The 19,021-nt window shown below is 38.4% G+C and overlaps 1 protein-coding gene across 5 annotated transcripts in view; it reads left to right on the top strand.

Moving 5' to 3' along the window:
- cald1a (caldesmon 1a) overlaps window positions 1-19,021 on the top strand; it is a 45,627-nt gene that overhangs the window by 18,611 nt on the left and 7,995 nt on the right. For 2 of the 5 annotated variants that reach the window (XR_006250653.1, XM_043237016.1), the window contains exons 2-11: window positions 2,643-2,739; window positions 9,830-9,973; window positions 11,549-11,855; window positions 11,940-11,975; window positions 12,063-12,257; window positions 13,225-13,322; window positions 14,396-14,666; window positions 16,328-16,468; window positions 17,872-17,915; window positions 18,854-18,929. Coding sequence is in view for 4 of the 5 variants with exons in the window: in XM_043237016.1 (XP_043092951.1) it covers window positions 2,666-2,739; window positions 9,830-9,973; window positions 11,549-11,855; window positions 11,940-11,975; window positions 12,063-12,257; window positions 13,225-13,322; window positions 14,396-14,666; window positions 16,328-16,468; window positions 17,872-17,915; window positions 18,854-18,929 (1,386 nt within the window). In the remaining variant the exon portion in view is untranslated. Of the gene's footprint in view, window positions 1-2,044; window positions 2,180-2,642; window positions 2,740-9,829; window positions 9,974-11,548; window positions 11,856-11,939; window positions 11,976-12,062; window positions 12,258-13,224; window positions 13,323-14,395; window positions 14,667-16,327; window positions 16,469-17,871; window positions 17,916-18,853; window positions 18,930-19,021 lie in introns of those variants that run through there. The other 3 variants (XM_043237017.1, XM_043237018.1, XM_043237019.1) reach the window with 3 other exon arrangements.

Below are 19,021 nucleotides of genomic sequence, written 5' to 3'. Positions count from 1 at the left end.
TCCGTGTGTACATTCGCGACCTAGAGAACATCACAGACGGAGGCTCTAAGACTGCATTCCCATGGGTCATTGCAGTGATGAGCTTTGATGAAGGGTTAAGCACCGTACTTACGAGGAACATAGTAATTTAGCAGGTAAATGTGTTATTAGTGCCATTACAGCGCGTGCTCTGTAGACAGGAGGCGTCTCCCGGCTCGCCGTTAACATCGGAGAGGGAAAAAGTGCAGTGACGTGAATCTAGGCACACGGGTGGTCCACGAGAGGAAGAGACAAATCCATTTCTACATTCTTCCTCAAAAGACAAGGCCTTATTGTCAGCTACCCCATCACACACGCACACACACACCAAAACACAAACACAACCTGAATTCCAATCGGAAATTTAGCATGTGAGGTCAGCGCTGATTCAATTTGAGTTGATCGTGCACAGTTGTGACAGTTTTATTGAGCTGAGTCAGTGCTGTTTGCTCAAGGGCTCAGATATGAAGAGCAGCCATGCTCCTGCAAACAGAAGATCCAGCTAAAGATAGACTGCATTCCTGTGGTTTGTGAATGCGGGCGCAGCGGTTCTGCTTGATAGGGAAGATCGGCTCGATCTCGCGCTCGCTGTTTCTCGCTCACATTCCTTGCTTCCCCTCTCCCGCTGCTGTTTTTGTTTTGTCCGTTTCTCTCTGTCTCTCAGAGTTATGTGAATATGGAGGAGGGGTTTAGGAGGAGAAGTGTTTCCTGTTCTCTTGTGTCTGAGACGCTCTTTCTCTCTCCGTTCTTGCACACTTTGTGTGTGTGTGTTTTGTGTGTCAAGCGGTGTTAGGGAACCAAGAAAGTGGCGTTGCTGACTTGTGCAGTAGCAGGACAGTAGCTAAGCTGTGTGTTGGTTTTCCCAACCATAAGCCACTTCTTCCCCACAAGAAAAATGTTAAATAGTTGGTTGTCACATAGTGCAACCAAGTAAGTAGAGGCAATGTCATTGTGTTGTAGAGTTTCAGTTGTTTCATTCATGTAAATTATATTTTTAATTCATGAAAATGATCTAAAATGTATCTTTTTATGTGTCTTAGTTTTGTAATTCTTTTCGAATTCCTATAAATCATTTATCTCTTTAGATGGGTAGGAAGCTAATTGGACAAAAGTTAGGAGTTAAGAATTTTGGATATACATCACATTTCTGAATCTTACATTATTGTAAATTACTGTAAATGTGTTCAAATTGGCACTGCATGCAACTGGGAGAAATTGGGACAAATGCTGTCAAAAAGGACAAAAAAATCATCGTAAAGGAGATAACCTTTGAGATAATCCTCAGATTGATAACTTGTGTGAGGAAGAAGTTTGGTTTGGTTAGTTTGGTTGTCACAGTGTTGAGAATAACTCATTTGTGACCCATGGACCACAAAAAGTATGTATTCAGTTGCTGAACTTTTTCGTTTCTTTAACACCCATTAAACCTTTTTCAATGCACAAAAGTTAATTCATATTTTTAAAAGGTTCTTCACATTAATACTAAAAGATAAAAGTGATCTTTTTAGAACTGTTCACGAAAAGACTCTTTGTAGAATTGAAATTGGTTCTTCTGTGAAAAACCTCGTTTTGGAGCCCGAGAGTGTATTTATTTACTGTAATACTTGCCCCTTAGCTTTAATGCAGCTAGATACCATTTGTTAGTCACTTGTAGTGTAGCTAACCACATTTTTTTAAAGCCTATACTTTTAAGCAAGCATGCAGACGTTTGCATTTCTGAACACGCTTTCTGCAAGCAAATTCTAAGTAACAAGCAACAGCTCCATGATCACAAAAGAGAGCGAGGGAGCAAGCCAAAAAAAGAGGAAAGGAATGGAATGGGCAATAATTGGGAGTCGGGAAGGGAGAGAGAGAGAGGACAGTGTCAGAACAGCAGAGAGAGAGAAAGGAAAAGGGGGAGAGAGGGAGGAGGCAGACCCGTCGGCCGTGATTGAGAGTTTGCACCATAATGGGAGGGAGAAAAACGGAGGAAAGTAGGGAGGGTGAAAAAATGGGAAAGGAAGAGGCCGGCTTTGGCCCTTTCTGGTAGCTCCAGCTGCAGCGAGAGAAAGAAAGAGCCTGAAATTCTCTTTGTGTTGGAGCGCTATCGAGACGAGAGAGCGAATTTCTGCTATGTTTTGAAAGCTAAAACATTCCAGAGGTTATCATCACTGAAGTGAAGGTAGGCCAGTCTGGAAACGGCCCATATGAAGCGTCACAGAGCTGAGATTAATGACAACAGCTCTGTATCTCCTGGGTGGGCTCGGTTCCTCCGCAATGTACCCCGCAGTATATTTAGTCAGAGTCTTTCTGCTTGACTGAGTGGACATCCTGTGCTAACATCCTTTCCTCACCCATTCTCTCTCTTTTTTTCCCTTCATTCTTCTCCCTCGCTCCCCCACAATTTCCATTTTAAGTGGTATTATGAAAACAAACTTGTGATCTGTTTGATGTCGGGCTGAGAAAAGATCGACTGTAAATGTCTTGCATATGGGAATGCGTGATTTTTGTGTAAAGGTTAACCAAATAGTCGCAGCAGCAGCAGCTGTGGAATCCAGACCATATTCAGTATCGGAGGGATTCTGTGACTTTCCGTAAGGTTCATGCGTGAGACTAAAGCACACACATGTTCTGCTGTTTTCCAGGGTCACGCTCTCAGAATTGAAGCATGGATGATGATTTCGAGCGGCGCAGGGAGCTCAGGAGACAGAAGCGGGAGGAGATGCGTCTGGAAGCCGAGAGGTAACTTGGCCATTTTGCACCGTAAACCCAGGGCTGTTAATGGGGTGAGATCTTTAGATTCATTGTTGACAGCTTGCAAATTGTCAGTGTGCAATCGTGCAACATTTCTACTTTTTTTTTTTTTTTTTTTTTTTTTTTTTGGACTTCAGATATTATTAAAGAAGGCAGTTGTGAAAGGAGAATGAATTTTTTCACTTTTTTTGACCAGTAGAAAAAAAGCTATGTAAAAGACAATAAAAGTTATACTCATTGTTTTGAGAGTATTGGATGGGAGGAGTATTGGAAGCCTTTGCATCTTTTGCAGTTGTTCAGTTTGATGTAAGTGTTGGTATCATGGGATCAGATTAGGTTTAAATGTAATGACATCTGAATGCAATATAAAAACAGTGGTGGAAGCAAAGGTTTTCAGTTTATAGCCAGTGTTGGGCAATGCCAATTTTAACACATTTACAATAATTTAAGATTCATAAATGTGATGCATTTCCAGCATTCTTAGCTCCTATTTTTTGTCCAATTAGCTTCCTGCCCATCTAAAGAGATAATGAATGTTTCTCGTGCAGAGGAAGTAAGAAGAAAAATTTGCCTGAGCCAGAGGTGAAAACAAAGAAATTACTGTTTTAATGCTTATGTGCTCTTAGGCTTGCACTTCCAGCTCGTTTAACTTTTTCTGTAATGATGGAGTCTGCCATTAAAGCAGAAAACTGGTGTTAACGTAACAAATGTTAAACATCAGCAGATTGGCACATTCGCGAGCCGCTTGACCATTTAAGGCAAAGCGACACTCCCATAAACACTGGAGGCGCTGACCCAAATAGACATTTTGCTGCAGCGCTAGATTACCTCAGAGCACTGTGTATTTCTGCAAACACAGACAACAGCTGTTTCTTGGACATTTATGCCTCTGTCAAAAAGAATTATGGGTAGTGGCTAATGAACATGCAAATCGAGCTTATTATCATTCCGGCAGAGCGTAGGATGGCATGAATCAGCTCTAAATCATTGTCTTTCAGCAACAGTTATTTCTATTATCATTGGCTAGGATGTTAGACCAGAGTTACATGGTGTACAGTTCGTTTTGAGTGTCAGCTTCCCGTCTGCAGCGACCTTCCTGTTTCCTCCAAGCATGTTACCATGAATGCTTTCTTTTTCATGATTTAAGATATATGGGATATTTTTCACCTAATCATAGGGCGGAAGCTCGAAGCCGATGACGAACAGATTAGGGGTCATTATATTTTACAGCATAGCATAAAACGAATGCTTTTTTTGGCTATATGTTATAAACCTCTGAAAGGCTGGAATTGTGTTTTCTATGCCAAGTATCACATTTGGCAGAAAGCTACCAATGCTTTGCGACACAATGCGATCTTGTGTTTATGTTCTTGTGGAGTCGTTTCAATTTGGCCCGCTCTTCTTCGCCTGCTCGCGTTAGTGATAAAAGATTAAATCGCTCTATTAAATTGCTGGAATTATGCGAAGATGCTGTAACAATAAATATTTACTTTTCGGCCGTAATTGAACTAGTCAAAGCCATGTGTTGTCTTGTTGGCCGCGTTCATTTTGGCTGTCATCACATTGCATGGCGGACACAAAAGTCAGTTTTCGGCGTGCATATGATAAGCGGTGTCACTTTGCCAAATAGCTCTGTATTAGCTCTGTTTACTGGCAGAGATTTGCGAAGCGCTCCGTTTCTATACGGTCCTCTGTGCAAGTCGCGGGACAGCGGGAGGGCAGATGTTGGCTAGGCGCTGACACGAAATAACAACCGATAACTTTCATACACGCAGGAGCAGCTTGGCATCCGAGTACAGCTGCACTTCCATCAGGCGATGATGGCTTGATGTGCGCCAGTCCTTTTCATCTGGAAGACTTGCCAACGTTTCAACTGCTAAAAATGACAGGAGAGGGAGGCTGTGTGCTCTGACTTTTGTCTGTATGTGTCAAAATGTGCTGCTCCTTTACTTTGCACTCCTAAGAATAAAGGTTTCAAAAGAGTGTTTTTGCAGTGATGTTGTAGAAGAATGTTTTTTGGATCCCAAAAGAGCCTTTCAGTGAACAGTTCCGAAAAGAATCATTTAAAGAACATTTTAAAAATCTCAAGAACCTTTCTTGACTATAAAGAATCTTTTCCGCGTTTGAAAGGTTCCGTGGATGTTTAAGGTTCTTCATGAAACCACTGATGCCAAATAAAGAACCTTTATCTTTAAGAGTGCATATATAATTTCAAACAACTTTACTACTGACCACAGCATTGTATAAATGCACAAAATATCTCACAATTCCTATTAACTACGACTTTTCCCTCAAAAAAAAATCTTAATTTGCTGCTTTTTAATAGTTAGGTAGTTGTTAAGTTTAGATATTGAGTAGGGATGTAGAATAAGGTCATTTAGAATAAAGCATTGATATGTGCTTAATTAATAAACTAATACTAATAAATGGCTAATATTCTAGTAATATGCATGCTAATAAGCAACTCATTGGGTACAATTGTAATATATAGTTTTACCCAAACTTATATCCAACAATTCTGGATTTATATTAAATGGCCTTCCATATCATTCCCATAGATAAAACATGCTGTTTGGAAACATGTTTAAAAAAGAGCATTTCAGAGGACCAAATAGTCACTATATTTTGAAAAGTTTGCAAAATCATGAATGTATTTTAAACTAAAATTTACAACCTTTTTAACCCAGTAAGCTTCATTCCATTTTGTTCCAGATATTGACCCCTAAGGTGAAAACAAGTAATCACCTTATAAATGCTTTTGTAGCTTGAATGTTAAACATCAAAGGATTGGCACATTTGTGAGCCATTTGACCATTTTAGGCAAGGTTTGCTGTGGAATGTTTGATCGTTTAGTAGCAAGATAAACTCTGTGTTCTGCTTTGTTATAGCTACGAAACAACTGATACTTATTACTTTTGAATGGACATAAATTCACAACAAATTCAAATTCATAATTCTTCACACCCCAAATTTCTGCTGATTTCTTTGTTGTCTGTTTTACAAAGACTACTGTCCCACTGTTTGAATTTAGAGCCTTTTTTTGCTAAATGCTTGTGTATTGTGGTATCACCCATCAGCCTAAAACATCATCCATAAAGAATGAAATGCGGTTATTCATTTTACATGAAGGTCAAATGAGCCCTTCCTGTTGAAGTGGGCGGCTCACAGCCGCAAAGTGAATGAGACTTTGCTGATAGTCAAACATCTGGCTCTTTGAGACTATAACGACTAGATCATAGATCAGGTCTGCTTTGTATTTAGTGAATAGCTGGTCAGAGCCGCTTCTGAGATGACTGGCACTGTTGAAGGGTCAGAGGGTTCGTGCTGTTTTTAAAGTACTATGTACACACATACACACGCACACTTCTGTGTGACTGCAGTGGCCTTTCCCGAGACAGGTTGATGTGTTCCAGCTCCAGTCGGGTCACTGATACTCTGCATACACACACAGGATTGTTTTGACGGCTGGCTTCACCATGCTGACTAATGATTGCCATTCCTGTTCAGTCTACGGATTCTATTTTAGCATCAGCTGCAAAATAAATTCATGTTTCCATCCGTTCTGACAATTAAATTTATGTCGGAATATTACATTTTTTAAGCAATTTGTGAGCAATTAGCATTTCCAGCTGCATTGTTTGAAAGTTTGAATTCGTCACTTTTGGAGAAATTGCGTAGACCATTTGGTAGAAATGGAAATCCCAGTGATCGCTGGCAGATGCTCTATGTCTGGGATCGAGCGTGAGATCTGGCTGATCTAGCCAATCATCTGAGATTATTTAGTCAGTTAACTTGAGGCAAAGTTACATGACTAGTGTCATTTGGCAAAAAGATAACGTCAAAAAATGTATTCACCTAAAGCAATGCTGTAAGAAAATAATTAATAGATCTTGTTTAATAGATATTAATAAATATTGTTTTTCTAAATCATTGTACTACTCATTTAGTGTACAGATGTTTCTGTTCACCCTAAAAGAAGGCTAAATTTAAAATTTGGCTATATTATTTAGGTTTTTTATATTTTATGCACATCTGGATGTTTCCATCCAGAATTTTTTTTTTTTTTTTTTTTTTTATGTAAATTATGACTTGTTTCATAAAAATGCTGTCTAGAACATGAACTAATATATATACCTTGGTATTTTGGTATCAGTAAGATTAAATAAATGAATTATTAAATTAATCAAAAGTGACAGTAAAGACATGTATAATGTTGCAAAAGTGTTCTATTTTAAATAAATGTTTTTTAACTTTTTAACTTTAAATAATCCAGACCAACATACATTGTGGCTTCCACAAAACATTAAATAGCTGTTTTCAACATTTATAATAAGAAATGTTTCTTGAGCCGCAAATTAGATATATTAGAATGATTTCTGAAGGATCATGTGACACTAAAGACTGGAGTAATGATGCTGGAAAAAGTAGCTTTGCGTCGCATGAATAAATATTACATTTTAGAGTACTTCTGTGCAGTTTTCTCTGTGGAGCGGTGGCCATCTTGGCGCCACACATCTGTGCTGTTCCCATGAGAGGCCAGGAAGAGCTCAGGAAATAACACCCATCCTCAACGAATGGCCCGTTCCAAACACACTCTCTCCGGCTGGTAGAGGAAAGGCCCGCTTGAGGGTATACATGTGTTCAAGGGATGCTGTTACAGAAAGCTACGAGGTTACAGGGCAGGCATGAGAACAGGTGATCCTCTGCTGTGGTCAAATAAGGAATGGACAGATCCGTGGCGTTGGAGACGAGTGTGGGGTCAGTAGGTGGAGGAAGAGAGAAGGCCGAGCGTGGGAATAGAACAGTTATTTGGCAGGGTCCATATATTTCTCTCTCCCAACCCTTGTGGAGTGTCTGTGATTGCTCTCCAGAGCCTTTGCCCTGTGCGCGATGTTTGCACTGACATTTCTGAGATGTTTGGACCACAAGAAAATACTCGTCAGCTGGATACATCCGTTGCCTGATTGTGCTCTGCATGTTGTGAGAGCAAATTAACTGCATATCAGTTTCATTCCCCACACTGCTTCCTTTATAGACTTTATGAATCCAATAAAACATGTCGCACTCTGTGTAGCTCTCACCGCACGCGCTATAAAATAATTAATGCTACATGCCTGAGAGATGTGGTTCATATGGAAAACATGTTCGCCTGATGTTTTGGTTTACATCCCATATCGCTACAGGTACCACAGACTCTAAAAAACACTGCGGAGGCCCTACCGAATGTTATTGCAGCATGTTTTTTTTCTGATTTATTTTTGTGGTTATGGAACAGGGAAGCTTTATGCAGTCTGTGCAAGATAGGCGGTGTTCCCCGGGGGGAAATCAGATCAGAGAGAGTCCGGACTCGATGGGCTGGAATGTTAAAGCGGATTTGAAGGCATTCTCTGCTGTTTTCAGTGCTCCCTCTGAATTTTATTAATTTTTAGATCACTGCTAAAAAAAAAAGGTTTGATGAGCTGTAAAAGCATACCGCAACCTTGATCTAAAACCTGATCCGAAAAGACTCAGATTCTTAGTTCGTCCAGAAAACCTTGGATTTTCTCTTGTCAGAAAGTACCCAACTGTTATAATTTATTTCATATGATGGCATTGAATTGCTTTTTGGAAAATGATCATGAGAAGCTGCTCTAAGTTGAATTCACAGGAACAAAGTGAACATTTTGATATGGTTTATACGTCGGTGTGAATGTGCTTGAGTTTGGCTGATTGGTTTGTTAACACAAGGACAAAGGGAAAGAGGACAAGAATAAGGAAGATAGAAAGAAAGAACAACAGAATCAGCAGGAATCCAGCTCTCTATATGATTTCACTCTCCCAAAGGTTTTCCATGGGCGTTAGCAGAGCACCGCATTCAGTTCTGAACACATTCCTGATCACAGCACACACTGAGGAAGGACTCCAAAATCAAAAGGGAAGAAGGATAATATGATTTGCTTAAAGATAATAATATTTTTCTTCAATAAAGACTTCAGGTACACATTAAACATCTTGCATTTAAAGACTCATATTACAGATATCATACAATATTAATATTATTAGTGATAATAAAACTAATGATTAATCTGAAATAAGAAAAAAAGTATATAATATTTAAGTGTGTACTGTGTGTATATATATTATGTATATAAAAATACAAACACATGCATATACAATATGCCAGAAAATACAATAATAAATAAATATTTTCAAAATATATAGCTGTATATGTGTGTATTTATTGGTATATACATAATAAATATACACGGTACACACACATATATTCTGTAATCATTTTTTTTTTAATTTGGACCCGATTATTTGCAATTAAGTTTGACAGTTAAAACACATTTTAGACAAAATACTAATAGATGCATTTTGCTATACAGACTTCAAGTAGATAAATATGTGTATGGATTTAAAGTACGCTTAGTATGAAATAAATATATTTAAATAAATTATGCCATAGGAATTTTTTATTAAGGCATTAAGCAGCACAGCAGTAAAATGAATAACAAAATGAATGAATAATGATTGACAAATATTCTATAACATATTAGAATAATTTCTGAAAGATCACGTGACGCTGAGAGACTGTGTAATAGCATCGCAGGAATAAATTATATAAATACAGAAAACAAGGTAACTGAAATGGTCATATTTCACATTATTATGTTTTTTACTGTATTTGTGATCAAATAAATGCAGCCTTGGTTAAGCATTTTGACTTATTTTAAAGGCATTTAAAATTCTTACCAAACAACAAGCTGTAGTATAAAAAATTGAGAAAAGACATCAGCAGGAGACACGAGAGGGAAGTGAAGAAAGCTTGTCAGTGAGATGTGAAAACTTTATTTAGGTTACACGAAAGTCCCCTGGCTGTGGTGTGGGCCGAACGCCACACTGCTGTCAGGATCCTCTCATCAGCTGCCAGAGCTGAAACACACACACACACACACACACACAGCTGACAGCCAGTAAAAGTTCATCCTCAACAGCAACAACAGCAGCAGATGCGACTGACTGTGAGTGCCAAGGTGACACGAGGCCTAACACTTACCGTGTCTTCCCAGCATAACATCTAACTATTTCTGCATAGGATGGCATATCGCCGGAATGAGGAGGATGAGGAAGAGGCGGCTCGTGAGCGCAGACGAAGAGCGCGGCAGGAGAGAATGCGCAGCAAGGACAGCGAGGATGTGGCGTACCAACCCGAGACCCCCGAGCTCAACAACAGCCACAGGTAAAACATCTGGAGCAATACTGTGGAGCTTTAACGTGTAGGCTAGCTGACGGTTTCTCTGCCGCTTTAGTGGGCGGCACTGATAAATAACTTCCTGTAACAGGTCAGCGCCGCGGAAGCCGTGACATGTTCAGACACTGAGGCTTTGTGCAGTGAATGGACACAGAAGACGGTCAGACAAGAGCAGAGTTGTTCTGGATGCGCGAGCAGACATAGCTCTGTGTATTGTCTGTAGTGCTGACGAATGGTAAACGTTTGCCAAGCCGTGCGGTCAGACTACATTAACCTACAGTCCACGCTGCTCACGCAGATCTAGAAAGGAGAAGGGAGTGAAGATCCTCTTTAATTTGGGGTCACTTCGTTTCCAGCGATTATGGTCGATTTGATTGCACCGATAGTACAGAAACTGTACTGAGCTGGACAATGATGTTTCTGAAATGAATAATGAAATGCCTTTAACTGTAAAGTAACTGAGCGTTTAATCTTGTCGTCTTTTATTACTGACACTCTATTCTCCCGTTTGATGCCGTTAAGTGCTTTGACACAATCTGTTTTGTTAAAAGCGCTTTATAAATGAAAGTGACTTGACTTAATTCATAATTCCTCACTATTGTTTTACATGCTCAGGATTTCTGATAGGGTGTTTTATGATACTTTGGATCAAAGAGGAATTTAAGTTCTTTAGAGTTGTAATGCTGTGTAATGACAAAAATATTAGTTGATTATTTGGCCCTGGTGTCAATGTTATAGCTACTGTTTCTAAAATAAGTGTTCTTATGCTCCCTATGGCTGCATTCATTTGATCAAAAACACAGTATGTATGTGTATGTTACACAAATATTTATACATTATTTCAAATTATAAATAATAGTGTGGCCTGCTACAGTACAACAGATGATTTTGTCATTTTGCACATTTTCATCAAATAAAAATGTTGACAATGTCAGTGACTAATATGTGCCGTTTTAATTAAAGCCGACTAAACATAATAAATAAGACAAAAAGTGGTCTAAATAAATATATAGAACATTTTCATCAAAATATAGTCCAATATTTTGAGATTATTAGCATCAGCCATCAGTTTCAGCCATTTAAGAATTATATATATTTACATTATTTAAATATATTTACTAGTGCTGTCAAATAATTAATCGCATCCAAAATACAAGTTTTTAGTTTACTTTATATATGTATGCCTACTGTATATTTGTATGTATATATTTAGAAATATTTACACGTTTATACATTTATATATCAATATTCTTTTATTATATATAAATATGTTTAACATATAGACATAATATATTTTTCTTAGATATATACATGCATGCATTTCATTTATATATGCATAAAAATGTTAAACAGTACACACACATTATTATATGTTAATTGTTTAACATATTTAAATTTAAATATTTAAATATTTGTTTCAAATGGTGTTTATATAATATATATATATATATATATATATATATATATATATATATATATATATAGGCATTATATTAGCCACCATCTCTTTATATACGCAACAGTACAATTCGTAATTTTTTGTTTTCTTATGCTTCTTTATAGCGTGACAGTGACAGAGAGCGTATCCACCTCAGTGGTGACTTCCAGCGGGACAGGCGAGGGGGACGATGAGGAGCAGGCCCTGCTGGAGCGCTTGGCCAAGAGAGAGGAGCGCAGGCAGAGGAGGATGAAGGAGGCGCTGGACAGACAGGAGGAGCCGGAGAGCACCAGAGGCCGGAGCTACGAGCCAGAGGAGGAGCACAACAGCAAGGAGGAGGTCAAACAGGCGGAGGAGGAGGAGGAGGAGGTCGTCACCAGAGAGGAGGTGCTGGTGGAGGAAAAGCCCCGGAGGTCTTATTTCAGAGAACAGGTGTGTATCGCTTTCATTTTTATGGCTTGTTAGACTTCAAGAACATGCTTTTGTTTATAGCATTTCAACTTTATCCATCTGTAGGAATCCGTTGAAGAAATATCTAAAATACCTGAGGAGGTATGATAATGATTCATTTTAAAACAGCGTTTTTTTTTTCTCTCTCATTTAACACAACAAAGCATGTGACTGCAGTTCCGTTCATAGGACGATAATGAGCAAGATGCTGTGCCTTCTTCTGAAGTACATGAGGTGCTTGTAAATGAAGACGTAGATGATTCCGCAGTTGTTTCGGAGGTGGAAAAGAGTGAGATAGAGGGATTGACAGAGAATGGAGTGGATGAGATGAGAGAGGCAGAAAACTTTGAGAAATATGAGGTTTCAGAAAATGACGAGTGTTTGGTAAGAGCTGAGTTGCGTTTGAAGGACTGCATAAGGATGGATGGTTTAGATTTTGGGCAAGAAATGAACAGAAATTATCATCTGCAAAGACCCCATGAAATCAAAAATTGAGTTTTTTGGCATTCAGTCATTTAGCCTTCTAATGTAGCACTCTTAAAAAAAATAAGAGTTCTTTTTTGGAATTTTTGATTACATGAATCCATAAAACACTAGCATTTGGAGCAGGTGATCATTTATCTTAAAATATTTTTTTTTTGTCATTGACTGGGTGAGTTTATCTGAGTGCCCACCATGTTCTCATGACATCATAAAGGTCAGGTTCAAAGATTTCCGCCATAGTTTCCAAGATAAAAGACCAGTGCCTTTTTTTTGCAGTGGGTATTTTAGAACTTTCCAAGTTGAATGGAATGCAGCCTTTCTATTTACAGATAATATTGATCATTTGATTTTGTTCTCACAGGCATGAATGTTTTTGGCCAATAAAAATATTACCTAATACAGCCTCCCTCCAGTAGCAAACACCAAATCATAATCTTGAATGAAAAATGATTGCCTATTTAATATAAAACTGCAAACTCTTCAGTTCCTGTTTCAGTTGGACATACGCCAAAGATAACTGTATTTATCAAGCCATTTCATGGGGTCTTAACAGTTTTGAATTTTCCTCCCCAAAATCCTCAATCACTCCAGGCACTAGTTTGAGCACAGTGTGTATTGTTTGCACCAGAGTGCGTTTCACAATAAAACATCGCAGGTGTAATACCTGATCAGTGTTATTAATGGTCAGCGGTTGCACACCGTGTGTTCACTGCTTGCTGCATGTCTTCTGGGAGTTGATGGGAAGTGAGTGAACCAACAGCACCCACATTTTGTTCTTCAAAAACTATTCCAGCGCACCATCTTTCTCTATCACACACACGTTTCTCTGTCACATACACACATCACTCAGCTCTGATTGTGTGTGCAGATGGAAGATGAAGATGTGATGAGGAAGAATAAACAGCCCAATGGAGGAGTGTGCGAGGACAGCACTCCCAAACACAAGAAAGCTGAGAGAACTTTCAGGTCAGTGCTCATGTAAACAATTAATGATTGTGTTAGGATGGTCCAGGCTTTCTTTTTCCAAACAATTTAGAGTTCCCAGAATTCCACATTTGGCAGCCTGTGATCTGTAAATCACAGCATGAAAAAGGTGTTTTATTTCATCTTATTATTTTATTATTTATTTTTGTTGTAGCAGACTGAACACATAAATCATAATCAATTTTCTTCACAATTCTACACTTTTTCTTCACATTAGCATCAGTTTTTTGCAGATTGTTACATTATGTAATCCATTTCTTTGTGTGATATATATTCCATGTTGTCATTTTTTTCTTTAAAGAAATATACTGTGCTCGCAAAACCCAATATGCATTTAAGCATTTCCCTTGCACCAATAACCAGTAATCACATTTATATATATTAGTGCTTAATTAGTGATTAATTGCAATGAATCATTTCCAAAACAAAGGTTTTTGTTTACATAGTATATGTACATGTGCATATTTCTATATAAATACACACACATGCACGCACAGTACATTATAGAAAAATGTCATATTTATATATAAGATGTTTATTTATTATATATAATTATATAAAGATTTATTTGCAATAACAGGCAACACCGTTTTTTAAAAAATAACAAAAATCTTTTTTTACTAGGTTAAAATATAACTGCAAACTAACACAGCAAAAACATGATAACAATTAAAAATCTACAATATATAATCTAATGGCCAGATATTGTTAAAAGCACATGAACACACTGTTGAAAAACACTGTTGACATTAACCACTTGTCTTGTTTGTCTGTTTTGACCTTGCTAAGATAAAGTGGGTTATTTATATGTGTTTTGCTCTGTTCGCTGTGCGTGCTGGAGTATTTGACTCTAGTCACCTGATCTGCCCTGTCCTGAGGGCTGTTCTCAGCTGTAACTGGACACTGTGTTACCTTAGACAGGCCTGTGCTGATTCACTAAGTCTGTGTGTGAAAAGGTTGGGTTTTCTTTACACATAAAGAACATGGACACGTTGACAGGCCATTTAACCAGTGCAAGTAACCAACGGTGCGCTGCTTGTTTGTTTGTGTGACAGCCGAGGCAGCTTGCGCTCTCCTGAGGCGCCGGAGGCAGACGAGGCAGACAGCGAGGATGCTCGCTTGGAAGCCGAGAGAAAGCTGGAGGAACTGAAGAGGAGAAGAGATGAGATGGAGAGCGAGGAGTTCGAGAGGATGAGGCAGAAACAGCAGGAGGCCGAGGTGGAGCTGGAGGAGCTGAAGAGGAAGAGGGAGGAGAGGAGGAAGGTGCTGGAAGAGGAGGAGCGGCGGAGGAAGCAGGAGGAGGCCGAGAGGAAAGCCAGAGAGGAGGTGTGTTCGCTTAACCCTGATGAGTCATGTCCTGGACAGGTAGCAGTTTCACAGGCGCTGTGGAATTTGCTTCAATTTGCACTTCTGTGAGTGAAAATCTTGATGAGGGTGCTATCAGCAAAATTAGGTTACTTCTGTAAACACTGCCTTTTGAATAGTAACTGTACTTGGATGTTTTATGGATGTCCTTTTAAGAGTTTAAAACTTAAAAACAGTAAATATAATTTATTAATAAATATAGTTAAAATCTCTCTCTCTCTCTCTCTCTCTCTCTCTCTCTCTCTCTATATATATATATATATATATATATATATATATATATATATATATATATGGTTTGTTTAAATAAAGATTGTATTTATATATACATATTGTAGCAATAGTTACCACAGTTATTGTTTCTGGTGTAGGTTTTTAATTTAATATTGGATTCAAAGATTCAAACTGTATCTTTCTTCTAAATCTGCAATCTCAAAATTCAAAATTATTTCCAATTGTTTGACACATTTCTGTATTTCTGGAGGTTTTTTTTATGTAACAAATTTGAAGGCAGCATCTTTTGAATCCTTCACAGAAAAGGGAATCCCTTAGTGCAGTGTCAGTTTGGTGACAAATTCTATTATGAGAAATATGCACTACACTTACTAGAATAAATATAATTAATGCTTTTATTTAGTCAGGATTGATTAAACTGATCTAATGTGACAGAAAAGACACACAACTCAAAATAAATGCTAAAGTAATAAGCAGCGCAACTGTTTTCTACAATGCTAATAATAATAAAGGTTATTTTAACATTAAATCATCATAATATCACATGATTCGTGCAAAATTCAGTTTTGCATCACAGGAATAAATTACGTTAAGTAATATTTCACAGTAATGCTGTTGGTTGTATTTGATTCAGTGAATGAGGACTTGGTGAGCATAATATACTTTAGGAAATATTTAAACAATCTTTGGGGTTGGTAAGTTTTTGTACTATACATTTTACTCATTACCATAGTTTAGTTTAATACAAATAAGTGGCTATTACCCAGTTTTAGTGAGTACTGTGTGCTTTTATGCTTAGAGTATCATATTGTTATCTTAGCTTTAGCAGTAATTTGATATTAGCCAACCAGTGGCTGTGGTGTCAGTTATCTATGAAACTCTTGAGCTCACAGTATCAGTATTGAACCCCGTCGTAATTCAAACGAATTCCACATCATTTACATTAACATTAGTGTGATCGTGCCCGGTGTGAGTTCCACATGACTGCACATGAGCTTCAGACCCCGGCGGGTGCGAAACACAGCCGTCCCGCTCCTAGCATTGTCATGCAAATATGTTCCTTGTTCCTAATGAACAGAGGCAGTAAATGAAAAAGGACTAATTAGAGATTAGAGGGCCCCGTGCTGATGCTAGCGAGCCGTGCCAAAAACCGTGGTGTAAATAAAAAAGGCTTCTTTATGATTTCCCAGCTGCTGTGGAATGCGGACAGCTGCCAGTTCACGTTACGAGACTGTCTTGATTCTGTTGTTCATTTGTCTCGTTATCATCCCTGTTCCCTGTTTGTTGCAAAAAGGACATTTTCTGGGATCCCGAGTCTGCTGGTGGTGTTTTTGTGTGTGCCCTCTCTCTGTTTGAGCTGATGAATGTGCGTTTATTTTATTCTTCAGGAGGAAAAGAGGAGGATGAAGGAGGAGATCGAGAAGAGAAGAGCAGAGGCGGCTGAGAAGAGGCAGAAAGTGGAGGATTCGGTGGACGGAGAAGCCAGGAAGCCCTTTAAGTGTGTCAGTCCCAGAGGATCCTCCCTGAAGGTCAGCTCTCTCTCGCTCTCTCTCTCTCTCTCTCTCCACAGCTGTCAATCAACTGGCTGCAAAGCATCAGCTGATTTATAAGAACACACTGTCCCCATGAAAAAGCAATTATCTGCCATATCTTGTAAACATAATCAGCAGGACAACAACTTGATGATTGTGCGTTAATGTAGCTGCTGTGCACTGAAGCTTGTGCTAGTTAAAGAGAATAACCCCCTTTGTTACCATTTCCCCCAAAGTAACACAGTTACTAGATTTATTGTTTAGTAATATGATGTTAAAATAATAATATGTAAATATGTATGCTGTATAATGATTACTTTCTATTATTAATGTATAAAACTGCACTAACCACTAGGCCATATCTCTGACAGATCCCTTTTATTTAGTTGTGTGGTATTTTGGTGGTAAATGTACTACTTACCATGATTAAGTTTTGTAAATTACTTTCATTTTTCTGCTTCAATTTTGTAATATCTGTGCTGAAAGAAAGCCCTTTCTTCCTATTCATCATGCACAGACGATACGTTCACAGATCTGCTTTGTCATCATGTACAATGTATGTACTGCATGCTGTGTGATTTAAACTCCTGTTTTGTGGATTTGACAGATTAGTTTAATATTAAACTGCTGTAATATCAGCCATAACATAGGTCATGGATTATAACACATCATTATATTGTAATTGTGGTGCTTTTTGGTGCCGTGCATCTCATTTCCAAATTCTTTTTCCTGGTTCTCGCATGTTTGAATACGGGTTTCCTGTTGTCTGTGGTTTTTCGAGGACTGTTCGTTTCCTTTCTTCCCTTTGGAATCCATCTTTTATACAAAAAATACAAAATGGCGCGGTCGTGTTTCTCTGAGATTTTGTAAAGCTGCGCTCGTCAAGACGTGAACTCTGGGGGGACGCAGGAAGACCATTAGACTAATAGGATTACTGTAACCGCATTCTAACGGAGCCGTTTCAAACGCGCCTGAGAATGGGGAATTTCCTGCTGAGGAGTATTTTAGGAACTCCCACATTCGGTTGAGGGGGGAAGATGCTTTTGGGCTGTGTATGTGTGTTGTCTGCGTGGTTTTTGTTGTTGCTTCACAGGAACACTTTCCCCCCTCTTAGCCCTGTTGTCATATATCATAAACACAGGCCACGGTTCCCACAGAGAGAGAGAGAGAGAGGGCTGAAAAGGGCCCTGCTTTTCCTGGCCCCGTGACAGTTTCATACTGAAAGAACAGGCTAGTCTCTTGCCTCTCAGAATAGCCAAGTCCAAAAGACAGTCGCATCTGTGTGCGTGTGTGTGTGTGTGTGTGTGTGTGTGTGTGTGTGTGTGTGTTACATGTGTGTTCGTCATGACCAAAGCAGTGACCTTTCTTAAATCTATCCATTGTTTGATTTCTCTTCCCAGATCGGTGAGAGGGCAGAATTTCTCAACAGATCAGCACAGAAGAGGTGATCACTTCTACTTTAACTCCTCGCAGACCTTTCATGAAAACATGTTATTCAACTTCTATACACAAATGTTTCCATAAGGGGCCAAACAATAAGATTAATTACATCAATTAATAATGTGAAGCATTCAGAATACTTTTGGGTTGGATAAAGAGTGTTCTGCTTTCAAAACAAGTTAAGCTCTTTCGACATCACTTGTATGTGATGTCGAACGTTGTTGATAACCACAAGACAATTATGTTGACTCGTCATCTTGCTTTATAAAAACAAAGATACGTTCAGTGATGTCAGAAAGCAACTGTTTACATTGTGTAAAATCTACAGGAATTTTGTTGTTGGCACATAACCTATTTTGTACAGCAGCTCTACCTCTGAAAGAACAATGCAGACGCTTTACATCCCATATAATTACTATTATTTAGTAATATTAAAGATATTTTAGCAAAAATAGGAGGTAATCTGTCTATCCATGCATCACCATATGGCTCTATCCATAATTTTATAAAAAAAAATAATAATGTGCAAAAATATTAGTTTAAATAAAAAAATCTGTCTGTATATCCATCTGTATTTCTGTTCGTCTGTCTATCAGTATTACCTATCTGTCTGTCTGTCTGTCTGTCTATCTATCTATCTGTCTATCTATCTATCTATCCGCCTGTCTATCCGCCTGTCTTGTCTATCCATCTGTCTGTATCTATAGGAATCTATATTCCTATCTATCCATCTATCTTCCTATTTGTTGGTCTGTCTGTACACCTGTCTGTCTGTGTCATTCCTCATCTATTCATCCATGCACTATTTATCACATGAACTATTGATTTGTTTTAATTTGCAGTATATAATCTTTCATTGTGAAAGGGATTATAAATAGCTTATAAATACCAGCGTGTGTGTGTGTGTGTGTGTGTGTGTGTGTGTGTGTGTATCTGTCTCAGTTCTGTGAAGGCGTCTCACTCTCCTGTGGTGTCCAAGATTGATAACCGATTAGAGCAGTACACCAGCGCCGTGCAGGTGAGTCCTACATCATCCTCTCTCTAACTGAACACAAGCGAAAGATAAATCTAAATTAAACACAGGACACCAGAAGACAGCACAGCGTAATC

The sequence above is a fragment of the Puntigrus tetrazona genome, chromosome 4 (assembly GCF_018831695.1).
Source record: "Puntigrus tetrazona isolate hp1 chromosome 4, ASM1883169v1, whole genome shotgun sequence".
NCBI lineage: Eukaryota > Metazoa > Chordata > Actinopteri > Cypriniformes > Cyprinidae > Puntigrus > Puntigrus tetrazona.
Note: the sequence above shows the minus strand (reverse complement) of the source record. Positions and strands in the feature narration are given on the sequence as shown.